The sequence below is a fragment of the Cyanistes caeruleus genome, chromosome 2 (genome assembly GCF_971803275.1).
Source record: "Cyanistes caeruleus chromosome 2, bCyaCae1.hap1.1, whole genome shotgun sequence".
Lineage (NCBI taxonomy): Eukaryota > Metazoa > Chordata > Aves > Passeriformes > Paridae > Cyanistes > Cyanistes caeruleus.
Genome location: NC_141702.1, coordinates 30,639,980 through 30,658,559, shown reverse-complemented (window position 1 = coordinate 30,658,559; position 18,580 = coordinate 30,639,980). Strand labels below are relative to the sequence as shown.

General features: G+C 37.2%; 1 protein-coding gene across 5 annotated transcripts in view; it reads right to left on the bottom strand.

Annotated features, from left to right (window-relative positions):
* CD109 (CD109 molecule) overlaps positions 1–18,580 on the bottom strand; it is an 84,691-nt gene that overhangs the window by 18,810 nt on the left and 47,301 nt on the right. For all 5 annotated transcript variants that reach the window (XM_086876272.1, XM_086876274.1, XM_086876275.1 and 2 more), the window contains 14 exons: positions 17,947–18,123; positions 16,937–17,089; positions 16,147–16,221; positions 15,658–15,718; positions 15,005–15,140; positions 14,051–14,168; positions 11,207–11,320; positions 10,780–10,998; positions 9,976–10,120; positions 9,079–9,255; positions 4,904–4,985; positions 3,384–3,612; positions 2,690–2,855; positions 1,405–1,595 (listed from right to left, as the gene is read on the bottom strand). In XM_086876272.1, the coding sequence (XP_086732398.1) occupies positions 1,405–1,595; positions 2,690–2,855; positions 3,384–3,612; positions 4,904–4,985; positions 9,079–9,255; positions 9,976–10,120; positions 10,780–10,998; positions 11,207–11,320; positions 14,051–14,168; positions 15,005–15,140; positions 15,658–15,718; positions 16,147–16,221; positions 16,937–17,089; positions 17,947–18,123 (2,043 nt within the window). The remainder of the gene's footprint in view (positions 1–1,404; positions 1,596–2,689; positions 2,856–3,383; positions 3,613–4,903; positions 4,986–9,078; positions 9,256–9,975; positions 10,121–10,779; positions 10,999–11,206; positions 11,321–14,050; positions 14,169–15,004; positions 15,141–15,657; positions 15,719–16,146; positions 16,222–16,936; positions 17,090–17,946; positions 18,124–18,580) is intronic.

The following is an 18,580-nucleotide window of genomic DNA, read 5'->3' as shown; positions in this document are numbered from 1 at the left end:
ATGTGCTGACTATTCACTCTAAGTGATAAAAAAATCCACTCTCCTTCCCATGCCACGTTCTTGTCTGAGATGACCTGCTTACCACTGGTTTCTGAAAATGCAGAAAGATCATCTGACTAGCAACTGCAAATTCACAGTAAGCTGTATCATGTGTAGAGATTATGGTAAATTACTACACCCTAACTTATAAAGCATCACACATGCAACTTAATACTTTCCTCCTTATTGTTCAACAATATATTAAGTTTCTTATGTAATAAACTCATGGAAGGAAATGCTCCAAAAATTATTTTTAAAGCAATCTTAGAAGTTAAGTAAAAAACTATGGAGTCATTTCTAAAATTAAAAAAGGCATCTAACAAGATATTGGAGTAATTTTGAAATCAAAACAGTTTAGACTATGGAAGAACAAAAGGATTAAATTAATTTCTTAATTTTACCGTCAAGGGTAAATGATATGTTGCTACATTTTCAAACTTTCAAGTAAAATAGATTTCAGGAGAATAGAGGAAAGCTTTCTGAACTCATTTAGTGCTTCAATCAACCTCTCCAAATAATAAGCAAGAATTAACACATTAGGAAAGCACTAATACCTCAGGGGAACCAGGCTGGTTCTTAAATTGCATTTTACTCAGAACACATTTCTCTCAGATTAATACCAACCAACATCTGAAAATAATGAAGGATGGCCTGTACACCTTGGTACCAAGCAGCATGATGACATGTGGCATTTTACTGTGAGCGGCATTTGTAGTTAATTTAAAAACTAGTTTAAACCAATGCAATCCAAAGTACTATCTAATTTTTTGGATGCCAGCACAGTTTACAAGATGTGGCTTCAATAACATGGAAACCTCCTGGAGATAGTGAAGATTTTCCAAATTTCATGGCACATCAAAAATCTATGCAATAATAAGGACAAAATACATTATTAAGTTAAGACCAACTGCCAACAGAGGGATCAGGTTAGGCTGTTTTTCTAAAACCTACTCCTTTTAGTTAAAGGCTAAGTTAATAGCCCTTCAGGAGTTGAGGACCTACACATGGTAAGAATAAAAAGAGGCTTCTCTCCTTGGAAAGAAAGTAAGCATAGATATTCACCATACTTATTTCAAAATTATGTTTAAACACTTTTCCATGGACACTACTATTTCTTCTTAATTTGTTATTAGTATGTTATATAAAGAAGGTCTCCCTCTAATTCTCTTTTTTACTAGACTTGCCAAAAATACTAAAACTGGCTGTTCAGGAGTAAGATGCCAATAATTCAAGCTTGTACATAACCAAGGCTGTTACAGCAAAACAAAGCTCAGTAATTATTATGTAAAAATGGTCCTTTTTTATTTTTAAATATACACTGCTTGATTAGAAAGTATAGCAAAGCCCCTTAAGACAAGATATTACCTGAGTAGATGAAAATCCCCCAAGGTGATTTCTTTGATGACTTAACCATTTCATAATAGGGATTCCCTCAGCAAATCTGTCTTGATGAAAGTGAGAGAGAAGAGCGTATGCTGCAAGTTCAATATCAATGGACCGTGGCTGCCATGAGTCAGAAATTTCAGAAGCAGGTGTTACCCAGAAACGAAATTCTCCTGTAAAAGGAACCAATAATAACCTCAGATCCACAGACTGAAGTCTTTGGATTTCTGGCAAAGTCTTAGGGGAAGCCTCTTCATTAACACTTACACATGGGTTCTAGCAAGGATCCTGTGCTAGTGTTTAGGGACGTGTTCCATAAAGGACTGACTTAAGTACTTCTCCAGCAATGTTTGAATCTAGATACAAATAAAGCTGGAGTCCAAATCAGTCACTCAACTGATTCCAGTGAACTTTACATTGATCCTTCCCTTCTCAGCCCAAAGTGCTCACATAAAGGAGCCCTTCTGAAAAAGTCACCTTGTTGTCCCAGTGCTCCTTTCTCTCAGGACCAGAGAAGGCACCTCAGGCAGCACAGCTGCTCAATAGACTCATTCTTGAGTAAGGCCTTCCCAAAAAAATTACTTCTTCTCTTCCCAGAACTGACTGTCCAAAAGGCCTAACACAGTAAACACAGATGGACGCTCAAAAGGCCCCATTGCTATGCTACAACACAAATTCATTTGGATTTTTCAAGGCGACAGTTACTATTTTGAGCCAAAAACTTCCATTTCTTATACTCCGTATGGTTTGTTCTTCCCACAAATTAGGACAAATAATTCAGCTGAACTTGAAAGAGGTTAAATATACCAAGATTATAGGTCCCCAAAGAAAGTGCAACAGGCCTCTGTATTGTCTTACAGAAAGTCCAATACTTCACGTCTTCTTTCCCACACTCATTGTTCCCCAATACCCTCCTGATCTCTCCAAAGTACACTGGAATAGTTAACTTCATCCATTTATCTCTCTCTAACCAGGCTGATCATACGAGTGTGCATAATAAAATAGGAAAACTGACAAGTCATGTCCTTCAACAGCATCACAGTACTCCTATCAGGAACACTGTAACTGGGAACGAAAGCCCAAGCCTTGTGAATTGTCACTCATTTGTGGACACTTGTCATGAAGGCTGTCTTGGAACTTCCTAGCTAGTTCTCCTTATCATACTCTGAGCAGATTTGAATTCTGAGCACACTGCAGATATATGATAGACATTTCTAAAGTTGACAAAAATCTATCTGTGCAACTGTATAAAATCTTTGTGCAGTACCTTGGCGTTCTGCTCTCTGGTTCAACATATTCAGTGCTTCCTTCGCTCTTGCACTTTTTGCCCAGGACAATGCATATGTCACAAGTGCCAATGTGTAATTATCTGAAATGCCTTCTTCTAATTTATCTTCTAGAAAATTTGTAGCAGTCTTGATGGCATAAGCATGCTGGAAATTAAGATAATATTGAAGAATGTACAGTGAATAAAACGTATCTTGGAATAGTAAAATGTAAAACAAAAATTTGTAGTGAACCAGAAAAATTACTAGCCCCAAACCACAGACAGTAAATAATGAAAAACTCTTTCAGAATCACAGATGAATCTCAAAGGCAAGCCTTTTGATCTGGCACTGCTTTTATGAAAACGAGTAATTTCAATTAAATCAATTAGAACCGCTTAACATCTTTAAGACTAGTTCCCCCCCAAGAAATTTCTTCGCAAGTTCTTAGACTAAAGTCATGACAATATTCTTGCGAAGAGAAACTGCCTTTAGATTTTGAAAATATAAAATTGAAGGGCTTAACATAACTTTGCATTGCTTTGAATAGGTAAGGGATGTTTAACAAAATGAGGTTAAATTTTGTCTGTGTTCAAATATCCTTCTATTTATATTATCTACCAAGCATTTGCCAGATACTAAGAAAATCTATGAAGCATTCTTGTAACTATGAATCATATTTATGAATTCCAATACCTGTTTATCTGGGAACCCCAGGAGGGATGACATGATGTAAGCTGTGAGAGTAATTGGGTTATTGGTGCCTCCTTGAAGATCACTGTTTAACACTTTCCCAGGCTCCTGGAACTCTCCATTTAATTTCTGATGACGGACAATCCATTTAGCTGTATCCATGAGTACATCTTCATCAATATCTATGAATGGACGAGCTTGGAGGAAACATCTCAATACAAAAGCTGATAACCTTGGAGAAAAGGTTCATCAAGTAAGTCAAATTTAGCCATGCATTACAGCTTCCTCTGTTTCAGATGATATAAGAATACTGCAAAGTATAAGGTGCTCTATACAACCCTACCAAGCACAGCAAAGTGCATGCCTCACCCATCTAAGCAAGTAAACTGAACTTAATCCACAAAGAAATTAAGATACGTCCTTTTTGATGAAGATCACCCCTTCTACAGCTATATTTCAAAAATAAATAGAGTATAGACTCTGAATCTGTCAGCACAAGCATCTTTATTCAAACATTGCTCTCCTGCCTTCTGCTGCTACACAGATGTTATAGTTTACAAAGTAATGCAGTTACAAGTGTGATGTTAATTACCACCACTATCTCTGTAATGATATCCTTGAAACAACCTTTGCTGGTTTACTATTAATCCCACATTATCCCCCGACTCCCTTCTTTCCAAATGTGCATTCATATAACTCGTCACTGCACTATTTAAGTACCAGAGCTGCCAGTACAGGCAAATAATCTTCATCTTCCAAACCATCAATACTGAGTCAAAGGCAAACCCTCCTGATGTCAGTGAAAGATGCCCACTGACTCCAGAAGAAAGCCTCATTCAGTGGCACAGTAACAGGGACAGAAGCACGAATTGAAATATGTAAGTACATCTAAACTGAACAAGGGTTAGCAGAACAAAGTGCTGGAACCTCTCTCCGTTATCTATCTGGCTTCCACAGCTACACTCTATATGCTTCCTGGAGTGAAACTCAGCACTGAAAAGACTATTTCAGCTGTGTTTACAGTCTCAATAAAAGGAAGTGTGACAGATGCGAGTAGAACAAATTTTTACCACCAGTAACTCTGTTCACCCCCGACAAAATGTCTCAGTCAGTCTTCAGCTTCCAGTACAGAGATAACTGATAATCTGATTGAAGCAGTGATGATCACGTAGCCCTAAACGGTTTCAGTCAAGTGCTATCAATACCTAATTTAATTGTTATTGTTCATTCCTTTGAGTAAAGTAACAGAAAAAACTTTCAGACTAAACTATTTCCTCAGTTAAAATACTTCATCATTCTTTTATTTCTATTTTTTTCAAAATTAAAAAGCCTTGCCATAATAATGCCTTTGACAATATGTTATCCAGCAAGAAAGACCTTAGAGCTGGCCTGAACACCTAATGAAAAACAGGCAGAAGGCTAATACAGCTGGAAACTTTTACCAGCTTCACAAAAAATTTTCAGATGCAGGGAAAATATCTAAAATACTAAAATTCCACAATGATTCTGGCAGAACTACTCACCATGTGCTCCCAGAGGGATCTTCATTTCCAAAGGCACTAAAAGAGCCATCATCCCTCTGGAAAAGCAGCTCTCTTTGGTAGCCTGAAGTGGAAAAGTAGAGACAGGTATTGAACACTCTCCTCTCATGCGGGTCCCAGCACAAACCAGAACTGAAAATGCTGATATGATACAAGGCACTTTCTAAGGCTGAGAAGAGCACAACTCAAGCTTGAATTTCTTAAAAAACCTGCCAAATATGGAGGAACACACAAAACCATGTGGAAAATGATGAGGAAGTGGGTAGCAAAGGATCCATCTACAAAAGGAGAACCAGAAACTCCTGCGGCTGTTCATCAGCCACCCAAACAGTGCAGAGAGTGCCCCCACACACCCAGGGTTTCCTGAGCAGAGCAGTGAGAGCAGAGCAGAGATGCTCTAGAGTTCATTGCTCCATCATTTTGGGGAGCTTGTGTACCTACAGAAGTGCTCTACCTTTACAGCAGAAGGAAGAACAAGCAAAAATTGTTTTCCAACTGGAAGGGCAAGGCTACAAATGCTGCTGGAAAACCAGACCTCCTCTTCAGGTGACTTTTGCCAAATCGGTAGGCTTGCTATCAGAAAAAGCAAGCTGGAAGAAATGGTTCTGAACTGAATGAAAAATTTCAAAAGACCTGAAGATCCAAAATCCTGAGAAGAATCCTTTAAAATGTTATCCTAAGATTTTTTCAATATCCTGGACAAGTGCAGCTATCTCCTGACTGCAGGATAAATAATATAATAATATTATTTATCCCATAATGAAAGGGCCTCAAAGGCTCACTGGCTGCTCACAACCACCAGCAGCATTCTCACTCATAGACATCTTCTGTAGAGAACCAGTGTTTGCTCATGTTATAAATTAAGAGCTTCCTGTGCTATGCTACTCCCTGTAGTTTCTGCTATCTAAAGACTTTCTTCCCTTACATTCTGCCTGCCATTTGTGAATGTAGAATAGTAACAGCACCTATTTATAGCATTTCATAACATCTTTTCTTTTCCTCCACTTTTCCCTTTTCCCTTGGTTTGGCTATTTTAGCTATTATAATTAAGAAAGTATACTCATTAATCAAAGACCTGGTAGATACAGACACAATACAGAATGAGGCAGAAAGAAAACTCTAAGGCAGCCATTGGCAAGTCCTACACAAATGAATGAATTTACACAAATATGTCCTGTGAGGTCCATTGAACTACAACTCTAACTAGAGTCCTGAAAAATGTTCCTTGCTTTCACTAATAAAGGATTCATCCCCCACTTCCATACCATCCTGACTGTAGATACAGTGAGTGAACCATACCCCTAATTACTGAGGAACAAATGGCCTGGTCCCTCAATCTAAGCACCAGTGTAAGATGAATTCCTAGTCATGGTTTGTCCGTAATAAAAGAGAATGAGAAATAAAGCTGTGAATCTGCTACAGTATATCTGGGTACCTTCCCATGTAACCCCACTAGCAACAAATTTAGCTTTTGGGTCTTCTTTAGAAGAATTTACAATCGAAATCTTTGCTTTAATATAGGGGGTGTGTTATGTGTTACGTGTTATAGGTTAAGTGTTATATGACAGTAGCTAATTACATCACTAAAACTGATGAATCTTTCAGACATAGTATCATTAACTGAGATGACAGGTAAGTAAAGTATTCTCAAATGGAAGGAGAAAAAAAGGAGGAATGAGTGGCATTTCTCCCCAAGAAAAGCAAAAGTCACTGCCAAAGTTTCAGCCTCCAAATAATGTTCTATGAGGAGCACAAATACATGTATATATATAGAAATAAAACTGCTTCCTTTTCAAAACTATCTGACTGCAAGGCCTGAAAATAAGGTCTTCTGTTTCTCTGCAGAACTGGCAATATACAGCAATAAGTATTATAATCATCATCCTGCTGGTAGTGTAAAAGCACTAGACTACAACTTTCAGCCTGCTTAACAAAGACTGCTGAGCAGCCCTTACACGGGCACAAATTCATCTCAGAATGTAAGCTTGGGAGGGATCAGGAAGATGAGCAGAACCAGAGGGAGGGAGATCACTCAGCTATTTCCTACATTCTGTTTGCTTTTGTCCCAGTGCCAGCCCTGCTGCAGTCACGCACAAGCCTCCCAACAGGAGCGTATCTAGCACGGGAAGTCTGCAGGAACGCTGGAACGGGAGAGCCGGAGGCTGCGAACCGCCGCGCTCGGTCCAACGGACACTCAATCACACGTGAGAAATGATGCTTCCAATGTCAACACATGGAAGTGGAAAGACAAGGAAAAGAAGGATCCTATTATGAAGATGTCCACTGCTATTTTCAGAGGGTTGGCTGGACCCCAAGAGATGTAGGAGGCTCGCTGAAAAGAGCTTGTAAGGCTGAAAGAGGAATGTATGAGGATGGAAAAGACTTCAGAAAGATGTGAAAGACTAAAGGATCACACATTTTAAACAGTTTGGAAATTTGCTCAAAATTTTTACCTCTTTGGGTCTAATAACAAAGCTTTCAGGCCAATCAGGTTTTTTTCATTTCAGAAAAAGTGATTACAAGATGGAATTTGTCATTACCACAATTAGGAATTGTGCTTACAAGGCAACTTTTCTTTGGCTTTCCCTTTGTTCTAAGTAAATAAAACTGCTAAAAGAAAGATCATGTAGCAGTTCCTGCTAGCTATATGATCCCTTCGTCTCACAAGCATTTAGCCATAAACTAATTATATTTACTTCAGATTCTGAGGTTACTTTTTTAAATACTTGGTGAATTATGACATATGAAATAGTCTGTTTTAAATTAAACTTCATAACAATCTTTCCAAAAACTAAGCCTATAAAAATTACATATTAGCTTAAGTTAAATTTCAAGTTGAAGATTACACTTGAAAAAATAATCAGTGCAACAACAGAAAACAATTATTAAAATAAAGCAAAAAAATTTTTTTTTAGATTGTGATTGTTTTCTATGTTAAGGTTATAAATATTTCAGCATACTTACTGTTTTGGCACCTACAGTGTTAAAAACATGTACCTCAATTCAAAGCCTCAGAAAGAAGTCAAAACACAATACAATCTGTATGTAAGTGACATTTAAATCAGTAATTTTCATTTGCTTTTAAATAACTTAAATTAATCCACTATTGGAAAACTTCAGAAAACTATGGTACCAAAGCTCAGTCTTAAAAGAGTGATAGATCACTCACAAACTTCAGAGTAGCTGTTTACATAACACATCTCTTCCTCCCCACTGTACTTTTCAACTAAACCATGTAGTAGGAAGGGTTTTTTAAAAAAAACAAAACATTTAACTGCTTTGACAGAAAATTAGAATCCTGATGAAAGGAAAATTTATTTTGAGCTGTGCCTTTTCCAAGGGAAATGTCAACTTGAAAAAAATCAAACAAAAAAGGCTTTGAGGGGGTAAACAAAAATTGAAAATGTCATTGCAATACCTTAGTAGGGGTGCAGCTCACATGGGACCGGTGTCACTGCCCAGCATGGAGACTGACACGTGGTGGCTGTGGGACACCACAGTTAGACACTGTCTGATCCAAAAACCAGAGATCAACTGTGGTCTCCAAATGTTGTGATGTTCTAGAGTATCTCCCAGTTCAAACATACAACAATTTCCAACTACAGCTTTCCAGCTTTTGATTTCTAGCACAGAGTTCACCTCTAATGAAGTCTAAAATTTGTGTGGGCAAAAAAGCCAGCCATGAGATCAAATGCCACTCCTTGAGTTCTACAAGGACACATCAGCCCACGATGGAGTCACTGAAGACGTGGGATGAATATGGTTCACTCTGCTCACTGACTCAATTTAAACTGCTGTGCCCCAGGCTGAGATTAGAAATATTCCCTCACATGTGGTTTTATCAAACAAGAAGTAATAACCATCTAGGAAATCCATGTGAATTACTTTTTAGAACACACTTCTCATCTGAAAAAAAGTAATTATACAAAACCAGTATTTTTTTCTGGGAGAATTTTCCCTTGTACACAAAATAATTTGCTGTCTAACTCCATCAACCAGAATAAAGAGGAAAGAAAAGGAAAAAAAAAAAGGGTTTATCTTCCAGTTGTCGTGACACAAACTGAGCAATATTTCAAACACCAGATGCAGAGTCACAGAAATCTTTTTACTAGGAAGATGTCTTAAAAATCTAACATCTTTCTTTTATGCATACAGACCTTTTCTCATAAACGATACCGCTTTTGATCTAATATCCTCTCTCAGCTGCCTGGTTTTAATCAAGTATTGCAAAACATAAACATTCGGAGCAAAATTGATCATATTCTGTTCACCACAGCCATAAGGCATCTTAATCAATGATGACAAACCGTTGATAGAAGGCCCAAGTAAATCACCTGGAAGATAAAATTCAACCAAAATAAACCAAAGCTTATTGTAAATAAATGCATACCTCACACATTAGGGGTGGTAAAATCTAAACTGGGATAAAATATTACATATTATAACTATATATATATATATATATGATGTATTAGGAATAGTAATAAACATCACTAAGCAGTCAGAAAAAATACTTCATCTACTGATCAACTTTATACCCACTGATGCAGCTCTCTACAGACCTTTCCAACTACAGAGTAATTTCAAACAGTTGTCATTAAAAAAAAAACAACAAAAAACTCAAAAGCAAAGAAACAAAACCCCACATAACCAAAAGCTATTTAGCCCAGGAAAGTGTTTCAATAGTGGTATGTATTTGAAACTTCATTCATTTCTTCTCTCACCTAGCCTTGGTGACACAGTAAACAACAATTAGTCAGGTTATAGGTAACATTCTGAAGACAGCATAATTAACAGGATACAAGAAAACTTTGCAGGACTTTCCTGACCAAAATCCAACTCCCTAACTCTGAAAACACCTTACAAATATCATATTGTCATAAATTAAAAAAATTAAATAAATAAAACACTCCATCCATAAGGTCTCCCTATATTTAGTCTAATGCCCGATAGTAAATTACTGTGGCTTAATGATTCAACCTACTTATATTGCAGTTAAATAAAAATTAATGCCATTATTAATTCCCTAATTATAGAAACAGAGTAATTCTTACCAACAGCAGTGACCTGCACTCTCTCACTGCCACTTACAACATCAGAAGGAAAAGTGAATTCCAAAGATTTTGACACTGCTTGTCGTTTATTCCCAGTCAAATCCAAAAGGACTGTCTGAGAATATGTCTGTTCCAATCCTTCAGCCTATAAAGATATAGACAGGGATTCTGAGTATCCTTCTGTAGTTGATCCTGCCCTGAGCAGAAAGGTCATGCTACTCCCTTCCAATATCAACCAATCTTTGATTCTGTGATCTTAAGCTTTTATTGTAGGATGAGATATTCCAATATCTACCATCTTCCACTGAAATGGAGCCTAAACATGAATCAGACTTCGACATCCAAAGCTAGGCAAGTTTTACCAGAAAGTCTGAAGGCTAAAATTCCACCTGTAGCAAAATAAAGAAATGTTACTCTAAAATAGGCTTTGAATGAAAGCCAGATGTGTGGCAAAATCAACTGCATTTATCTGAAACAGTTAGCAGGTCCACTCTCCACAGGTTGTTAAATTAGCTGCAGCACCAGGGGCTCAGTGATACACAAACAGCTTTCAAGAAGCATTAGACAAACTATCTGTAGTAGAACACATCTATGTGTTCATTCCTGGAAGGGGATCTAAATAATTTTAAAGGACTTTTAAAAAACTATTTTATAAGTAGTGTTTTCTACTTAAAGCCACCTGACCCCAAACCAACCATGCAGACCAAGAGGCAGACAGGTACATTGGTTTGCCTTTTTGCTGCACTGTTGCCCATTTTCAGGAACAATTTACTTCATGAACAAGCCAAGCTTCAGACTGTTTACCTTCACTAAAACTTTCTGGATAACAGCATCAGAAGCAGCAGATGATATTGCTGTCACTTTGATGGGAATTTCTCCCAGCTGTTTTGGTTTGATTGGGAATTGAACAGTTTTCCCATCTTCACTTGGTACAGATATGGATTGTTGATTTGCTGTAGCATTTATTTCATTGGATGTTAGAATAACTTCAAAAGCATCATTCATATCCAGGATCACAGTAACCTGTAAATACAATAATATTTGCAATACAAAGTATTAATTTTGAAAAGCTGCTTTCATAAACTGCCACCTGCTTCGTGTATAGAGAAATAGGTTTGCCCAATAAAGAAAATAGGCCAGTTCTCACTGGACAGAGAAAGACAGTCTCCACCAGTGATGAAAACCCTGTAATATCTAATAACATTCAAAGATAATGAGATTGTTCTGTTACCTCAGCTTCTTCTTTCAAATAATTAAAGATGTTCACTTCCAAAATGAACTGCTCTCCTCTGATGATGGAGTATGGAAGGTTCAGGAAAACAAAAAAAGGCTGAAAAACTTGTAGCTGCAAAACAAAATCAGTCATGAACCCTTACAACTAGAGACTAGAAAGAAAATTACTGTACAGTGTGTCTTCCAATCACTTTTAAATTCAATGACAGAGTAATGTTTAGTTGGACTCTACAGCTGACAAAACATATTACTGCAGGGCTGAAACAGAAGGCAAAAATGCTTCTGGTCATTAGCACCATTAGAGACACCGTTCAGATGAGAGCTGCTGACAGCTTTGACAGGGCAGCCCCAACAGAGGCAGCTGAATTAGGACTATGAGTCTGTCATCTGGCAAGTCTGGAAGCTGTGATCTGTCCTGAGCTCTCATTAAGGTAACTGAATTGCTTTGAGTACACAAGTAATGGATTAATGTCAGTTGACCTATCCCCATGTCAATACACAAGTAACTTAAGTAACTGACTCACCCAAATTTTGTAACTTACAATGATTTTTTTTTTAATTTAGTAAGATTAATCTTAGCATAAGTTCTTTAGTAATACTTCTAAAAATACATACTATATTAATTAATATAACGGCCTGCAGAAATATACCAGCAAGCAGTTTCTTTTATCTGTGAACAGAGGGTTTTGGAAGAAATCTTGGCTCCAAGAAGTCAATGGTAAGGTCTCATCAAGCTGAATGCAATCAAAATTTCACTGTTTATGAACATCTGTACAATAACAATGGCTGAGACACGATGTCCTTTATTATCAACATGTCAACTAAAAATTATTTTAATTCAGTTTGCATTTAAAAACATCTTCCAAGTGTTTCGAGTTTCAGAAACAAAAATCCTTCAGCTTTTTTATCTAGCTAACAAATACTTAAATGTTTTCTCTAAAAATAAAAAAAAACAGTTGCTTGCTAAAGCTCTCAGTGTCATAAACTTCTTTAGATATTAAACATGAAAGTTCTGACAGAGACTTTTTTGATTAGTTCATAGTAAAGGTTTTCCCTTTATACCTATTTTCTTTGTGTTTTTACTTTTCTTTAAAACTGAAGTTTTACACTCATGAATATGCCAACAAAATACAACTGAGTGAAATTACTGACACTCTGTGTAGGAGAAGTCCAAATAAAACCATGATGTAAAGCAGTACATGACATAAAGCACGCAGATGTCATTTATTTCCCCCATAACATTTTTCATGTCTTTCTTTTACTTGCCTCTCTGTATGGTACTGATTAACATGTTTCAGCCATATGGAACTCTAAGCACAACCTAAATGTCCCAACAACAGTGAAGTACTGAACAATACATGGGGGTGATTATAGCTAAATTATTATCTCAACATCTGTTCTACTTGGAGCCTTCTCACATTTGAGGATGAGAGGCCAAGTGTGTATTTCCATACAGTTTTAATCAGAAAACTATTCCTCCTTCTGTCCCATCTCTGCCGAGCCAAGTGAAAGAAACAAGAATCAAGATTCCAGTCTCAAAGGAGCCTTAGCCACAAAATGCAGATTGGGCTCCAAATTCTGTAGTGCAGTTCAGATCAGGATGTTCAAAGCACATGCTCTGTGTCTGGTATAGCTGCCAGCTGTGAAATCTGGACCTAGATCTCAGTTTGGATCTCAACAGTTGCCCCTCCCCAAGAATTTGAGGGCATGAGAACTTAAATGGGTAAGTTGGCTGTCTTCAAGCTATGCTTACACTAGTCCAGGAACCAAGATGTAAATCTACAGCCCACTACTACAGTCTCAACCTTTCTAAACTTAGGTATGGAAGTGGAGCTGTCTCTGATAGGAACATAGTTTCTCTAGGATCTTTATGCAATGAATGGATGGATTATTCTGTATATTTAGAACACTAGCTAAATGACACTTCAATAATTAATTCCTATTTTAAACACCTAAAGAACTCTCTCAGTAGTGGTTTCCTTGAATACAGAGTGATCCTAAGACAATTACACTTGTACACTGGGTATCTCAGGTTAGAGATCTAACTTGAGGACTGCTGAATTTAGCTTAAATCAGTGAACTCCTCGAACACTTGGAAGCAAGAAAAGAGCCTTGGGACACAGGAATTTGGGGGCAAGAAGACTCTCACCCCAAGGCTAGCTCTCAGTGTCCACTCTGCTCCTCAAACTAAGTCATCCAAAACTTAGCACCTAACACAGATCACAGAATGGTTGGGGGGACCTCTGTATGACATCTAGTCCAAGCCCCCTACAAGTTTACCTAGAGTAGGTTGTACCTGTGTTTACTCCAGGACTGCTTTTGACAGATAAATTTAGTCTTAAATCAAGTCTCTGTTCTCCCTCCTGGGGTAAGCATTAGCCAAAAGTGTTAGCAGAGCAGCAGACAAATGCCTCTCACATCCCAGCCACCTCCTCCTGCCAGCCTGTGCAAACCTCACTGCATGCATTACCAGCTCATGGACTGCTCTCTGGGCACAGCCAAGAAAACATGGAACACTGTTCCCAAATAGTCATTCCCCACATCTACACACAAAGATTCTGAAATGGGCACATCCTGGAAGTACTCTAACAAAAAAAAAACCTGCTCCAACAGAAATGGGCATCCAAATATCTGTGTGGAGTCTTAGTCACATGAGCAGGAAGGGAAGATAGATACAGTATGTGATACTTCAGTGATGTTGTTTTCTTTACAGTTTGAACACACATGGCCTCTCAATCACTTCATTAGCACAAGGAGATGCTGTTGTTAGAAATAGATCCGAGTCCAGCAACAACCTGCAGTGTTACCAGCCTTAAAGGAGAGCTCTCTAGTGAGATGGTACCTCCACCGGAGCAGTCGTCACTCCAAGCCCGCCGTTTTCAGAGATCACAAAAGCACTGGCTACCCAGGATGTGATGGTATCAGGTACTATGGCATCCACTGTGGTTTCTGTGTCAGACCTGATGGCACAAGGGGAGAGCAGACTTTCAAAACCATCCATTTATGGACATCGGTAAGTGGACACATATGTTTAAAATGCATGAAAACTAAAGCTCAAATTCCTGGAAAGAAAAGCTACTCATTTTCCTTTTTTTTTTTTCCTTTTCTAACCATTTAGAAATAATGTGATGGGATCAAAATTATTTTAAAAATTTAAATTACGTGAATTGAAGGTAATTACACTGGATCACATTACATGTAATCCACTTTTACAGGTCCCTTAAAACTATCCCAGATGATGGTTGCTTCATGAACTTCTCAACTGTAAAAGAATACAAGATTTGTGCTTCATGACACAGGTCAGATTTCACCATCATTTGACAGTTTGATCTATTCACTGAATTAGGTGCAGATAGCAATAGATTTCTGGGCTAATCACCATCTTTTTATGTACTGTTGAGAAAAAGGCTAGGTCTCCCTATCCATTATCTCCCAGTTTGTAAATATAAGAGTTTATTTCTTTTGTCTCTAAGTACTAGAGACGAAAGGAAAACGTAGATAATACTAGATATTAATCTATTAATAGTAGACAATAGTAGATAAAAGTTCTAGCTACATTTATCTAGCTTCTATTGAAACCCCTAGGCCTTCAGTCAGGCATAATCCTCTCTTGTGCAGTTGTACAACTCCTCATTTTTTCCATCTCTGATCTCACTTGTGGCCTCTAGGTGGTAGCAGAATATAAATCTACATTTTTAAGCAGTGCTCTTCAGCACCAGTGTAGAATGCTACTGAAACCCACAAAAAAAAAAAAATGGCAAGTGAAAATTGGTTTCCTTTTGTTTCTAATTTATACCTCATTTTAGTGTCAATCCAAAGCCAAGTCTCTGGAAAATGTGTCCTCACATAGAGATTGCTGAAATCAGGAGGTCCATTTTTAGATATCGACATATCATCACCGAAACCATCCTCTATAGGTATCATTCCATCATCTACAAAATAAAAAATACTGTCCTACCTCCAAGTATCTGTATTTAGAAAACTCAAATAAATACAGTTAAGAAAAGTCAAATTAACATATTGTTTGGAGTCTATTCTACAGCTTTGTTACATATGATAAGACTACTCTGGGACACTGGGAACTTTTTGATTTTAATAATAAAAAAAGTTTCACGCAAATTTCTACATGGCCTCTGAGGACTGCTGATGAAACTGGTTTAATTTGGCTACACATGACAAACCACTGCAATATGTATCAACTGGAGCTGCAAATGAAAACTCTACTCATCCTTAGGTTTTTAAGGGGTAATGTCACTGAAGTGAAAAAGGAGAATTTCTGAAATGCTTTTATGAATTCTGTATGTCTTGAACCTCTGAAATGTTAATGATTTGCCAGGCTGGATGCAACCTGTATGCAGCATAGTAAGAAGACATAATAGGGGCCCTATCCCATGGACCTCCTTCCCCACTCAGTAAATTAGATTTGGCTACATTTGTTGTATTACTTACAAAGAAAATGTTCCTTATCCTCCTCAAGAACTGCATCAGTTGATACCCAAAGGCTGCATTTCTGGATAAAATTTATACAGTATATCTCAATAGAGGACACTCAGGACATCAACAGTGCTTATCTATTTTCTTTTTCTCTTCTTTCTTTTTAGGTAAATAAAGTCATAAAGCAAGCATGAAACTAAAGCAAACAATATACAGAAACCTAAAAGAACTGAGATGACACGAATCTGAAAATTGCCATAATGACTGAAAAGTTTTCAAAGTGAAGACTATATCAGGCATAAATCAACCTGTATTTATGGAAGTATAAATATATTCCTTGGCATTCAGAATATTACATATTAACAAAATTCACAATTCTAAATAAGCCATGAAAACATTACATTGTCTATATTTGCGAAAGTTAGAAAGTTCATTTTTTTCTAGCAAGTGCACTAAGCAGTAAAAACACAACAGCCTAAAATTATGAAAAAATTCAAAAAGTACCTGAAATACACCAAAAGAACCTCTGACCAGGGGGAAATACTGCACTGTGCTGTATAAATTGAGCTCATGGAGGACCTAAAGGGAAAAAAAAAAAAAAAAGATCCAAAGACTGAATGCCAACTCACAGTTGTAAGAGCTTTCACTGTTGCTAATTCATACAGCTGTACCACAAGCTGTAGGTTGCTTACCTCTCATGTCTGTGACAGGATGAAGGGGGTTACATTGTAGTGGTTTTATGATTAATGGAAGAGTGGCCAAGACTGTGTACAAGCCTGGAACAGAGCCTATAGCCCACTGATATTTTATGGTACTTAGGCTAAGTCCTTTGACTACTTTAGGAATTATATATATTGTAAGCTCTTTCAAGCTATAGAGGCAGTAAAGTTTCTGCAAGTAAAGGTGATTTAAACATATGAATAATTTATTCTGTGCTCCTAAGGAAAAAGAAAAAATCTTTATTTTATATTATTAACCTTAAGTAGCACAAAGCACAAATCATTTGTTATTTTTTTGTGACTTTGTCTTTTCTGAAAGAAGAAACTGCCAACAACTGTCTAAACAATTTATCAAATGAAGAACAATGAAGTATTGATTGGAATTGGAAATGCTGTGCCTATTACCTTTTAAGCCTTACAGTCTCTTCCACTTGTGTGACTTGCAAAAGTAAAAAAAAATTGCATAATTACAGGCTAAAAATCATGCTCAAAGAACATTATTTGTTCAGCATATAATCTGTAACATTTCCACAAACATACATCTTTCATACACACAATAATGACAACATACTTACAGATTCTTCTGTTATGTCACTACTTTCTCCCAGAAGCTTTGCACTTTTATCAACAACTGAGAGTCCAATTACTGATCCTGGCTCTGTTGTACTGATTTTAAGGGAGACTTTCTCAGATGGCTTGGCCTTATCTTTGCTCCAAGAGATTTTAATCTAGAAAAAAGTGAAACACAGCACTGATTTAAATTCTACAGTGATATTTACAGCTGTTAACAATTCCCAGGAATCAATTTTTTTAGATTTGTTTTGGCTATAATTAAGGCCCTGGATTTGCTTTTCCTAACCTTTGGGGCACTGGGGACCTCTGAGAGTCTTTTTCCAGGACTTTTGGTAACTTGGAAAAATCATGAGGCAAATGGAGACATTTTTCACGCAGTAGGACAAACAGGCTTCCTACTGATGTGTGGTTAGAAGTGTTAAAGTCTCCAGAAGAGAGAAAGAATTTGAACCCATCCAGCCTTTGGATGGTCTCACCTATAAAAAGTGATACTGAGGCTTTTATTTGCACAAAGGACCAAATCTCATCCTGCTAAGTAAGCTGGAAAAATCAATTCATTGATGCAATAAGTGTTTTGAGATAAAGTATGGATAGTCACATGAAACACAAACACTGGTCACAACGTGACCACTGCCTGGCTAGAACAAGCAGTTTATCATGGTCTTGATAAACTTTTACAATTCTACTCTTAGAGCACTTATGATACCTCGTCACTATGTTGGCCATAGTAATCTTTGGCTCAGAAATTGACCAAACCACTAAAAATACAAGGAGATGCTGTGCATCTGTTTAGGTGGAAAACACAGCACCAGTAGAAGGGACTTTCAAATATGAAAAAACTGGACCCTAATTGCATTGGTATTATCAAAATCTTTCCAAAGACTTGCAGAAACCTCAGATTAGATCCTCAAGGAAATGAAAAAGTTTTTACGTTTACAATACTATGATCCAAAATACCGTTTATGAAAACCAGACAGAAACATGGTCTCACACTCAAGTTCAATACAATTACCTTGTCATCCAAGGCAGGCTGGATGGGGACAGTGAGAGCATCATTTACAACCACTCCAAGCTCATCTACATAGAATACAAGTACAGATATCAAAGGAGCCCAGGAATTTTCTGCTGTTAAAGTGAATGATTTTGTAGACTTTGTGCCAAAAGCCATAATTTCTTCCTTAGATAATACCTGAAAGAGAATAAAATCAAACACTCAAACTGTCGGTATCCTCCATATGTCATAAGCTCAGCAATTCATTCTACAAGCATCTGCTAAAGAAGAGACACATAGATGTGTGTGATTCATCATTATTTTTACTAACTGGTAGTCCAGGTTCTGTGAAAGTGGGCACAGTAGCTGATGTAATATTTAAATAATATATTTTTTTCTGTGTTTCAATTCCTGTATTACTATGGACAAGTAAAGAACTACAAGGGCACATATATGGTATGAGAACATAATACAACAGTAATAAGGTTGGCTCATGTGAGTTTGGATCAGGCATATACTTTTAAAAGCAAACCTTCAAAACACCCCTACTTAGAACACTTTGTTTGCCTCATGGAGAGCATGAACTCGGGTCTAGGAAAGTGCTCCAGTTAAAAGCAGGCATTCCTTTTAACAGATCAGATTAGGGCTAGTCTAA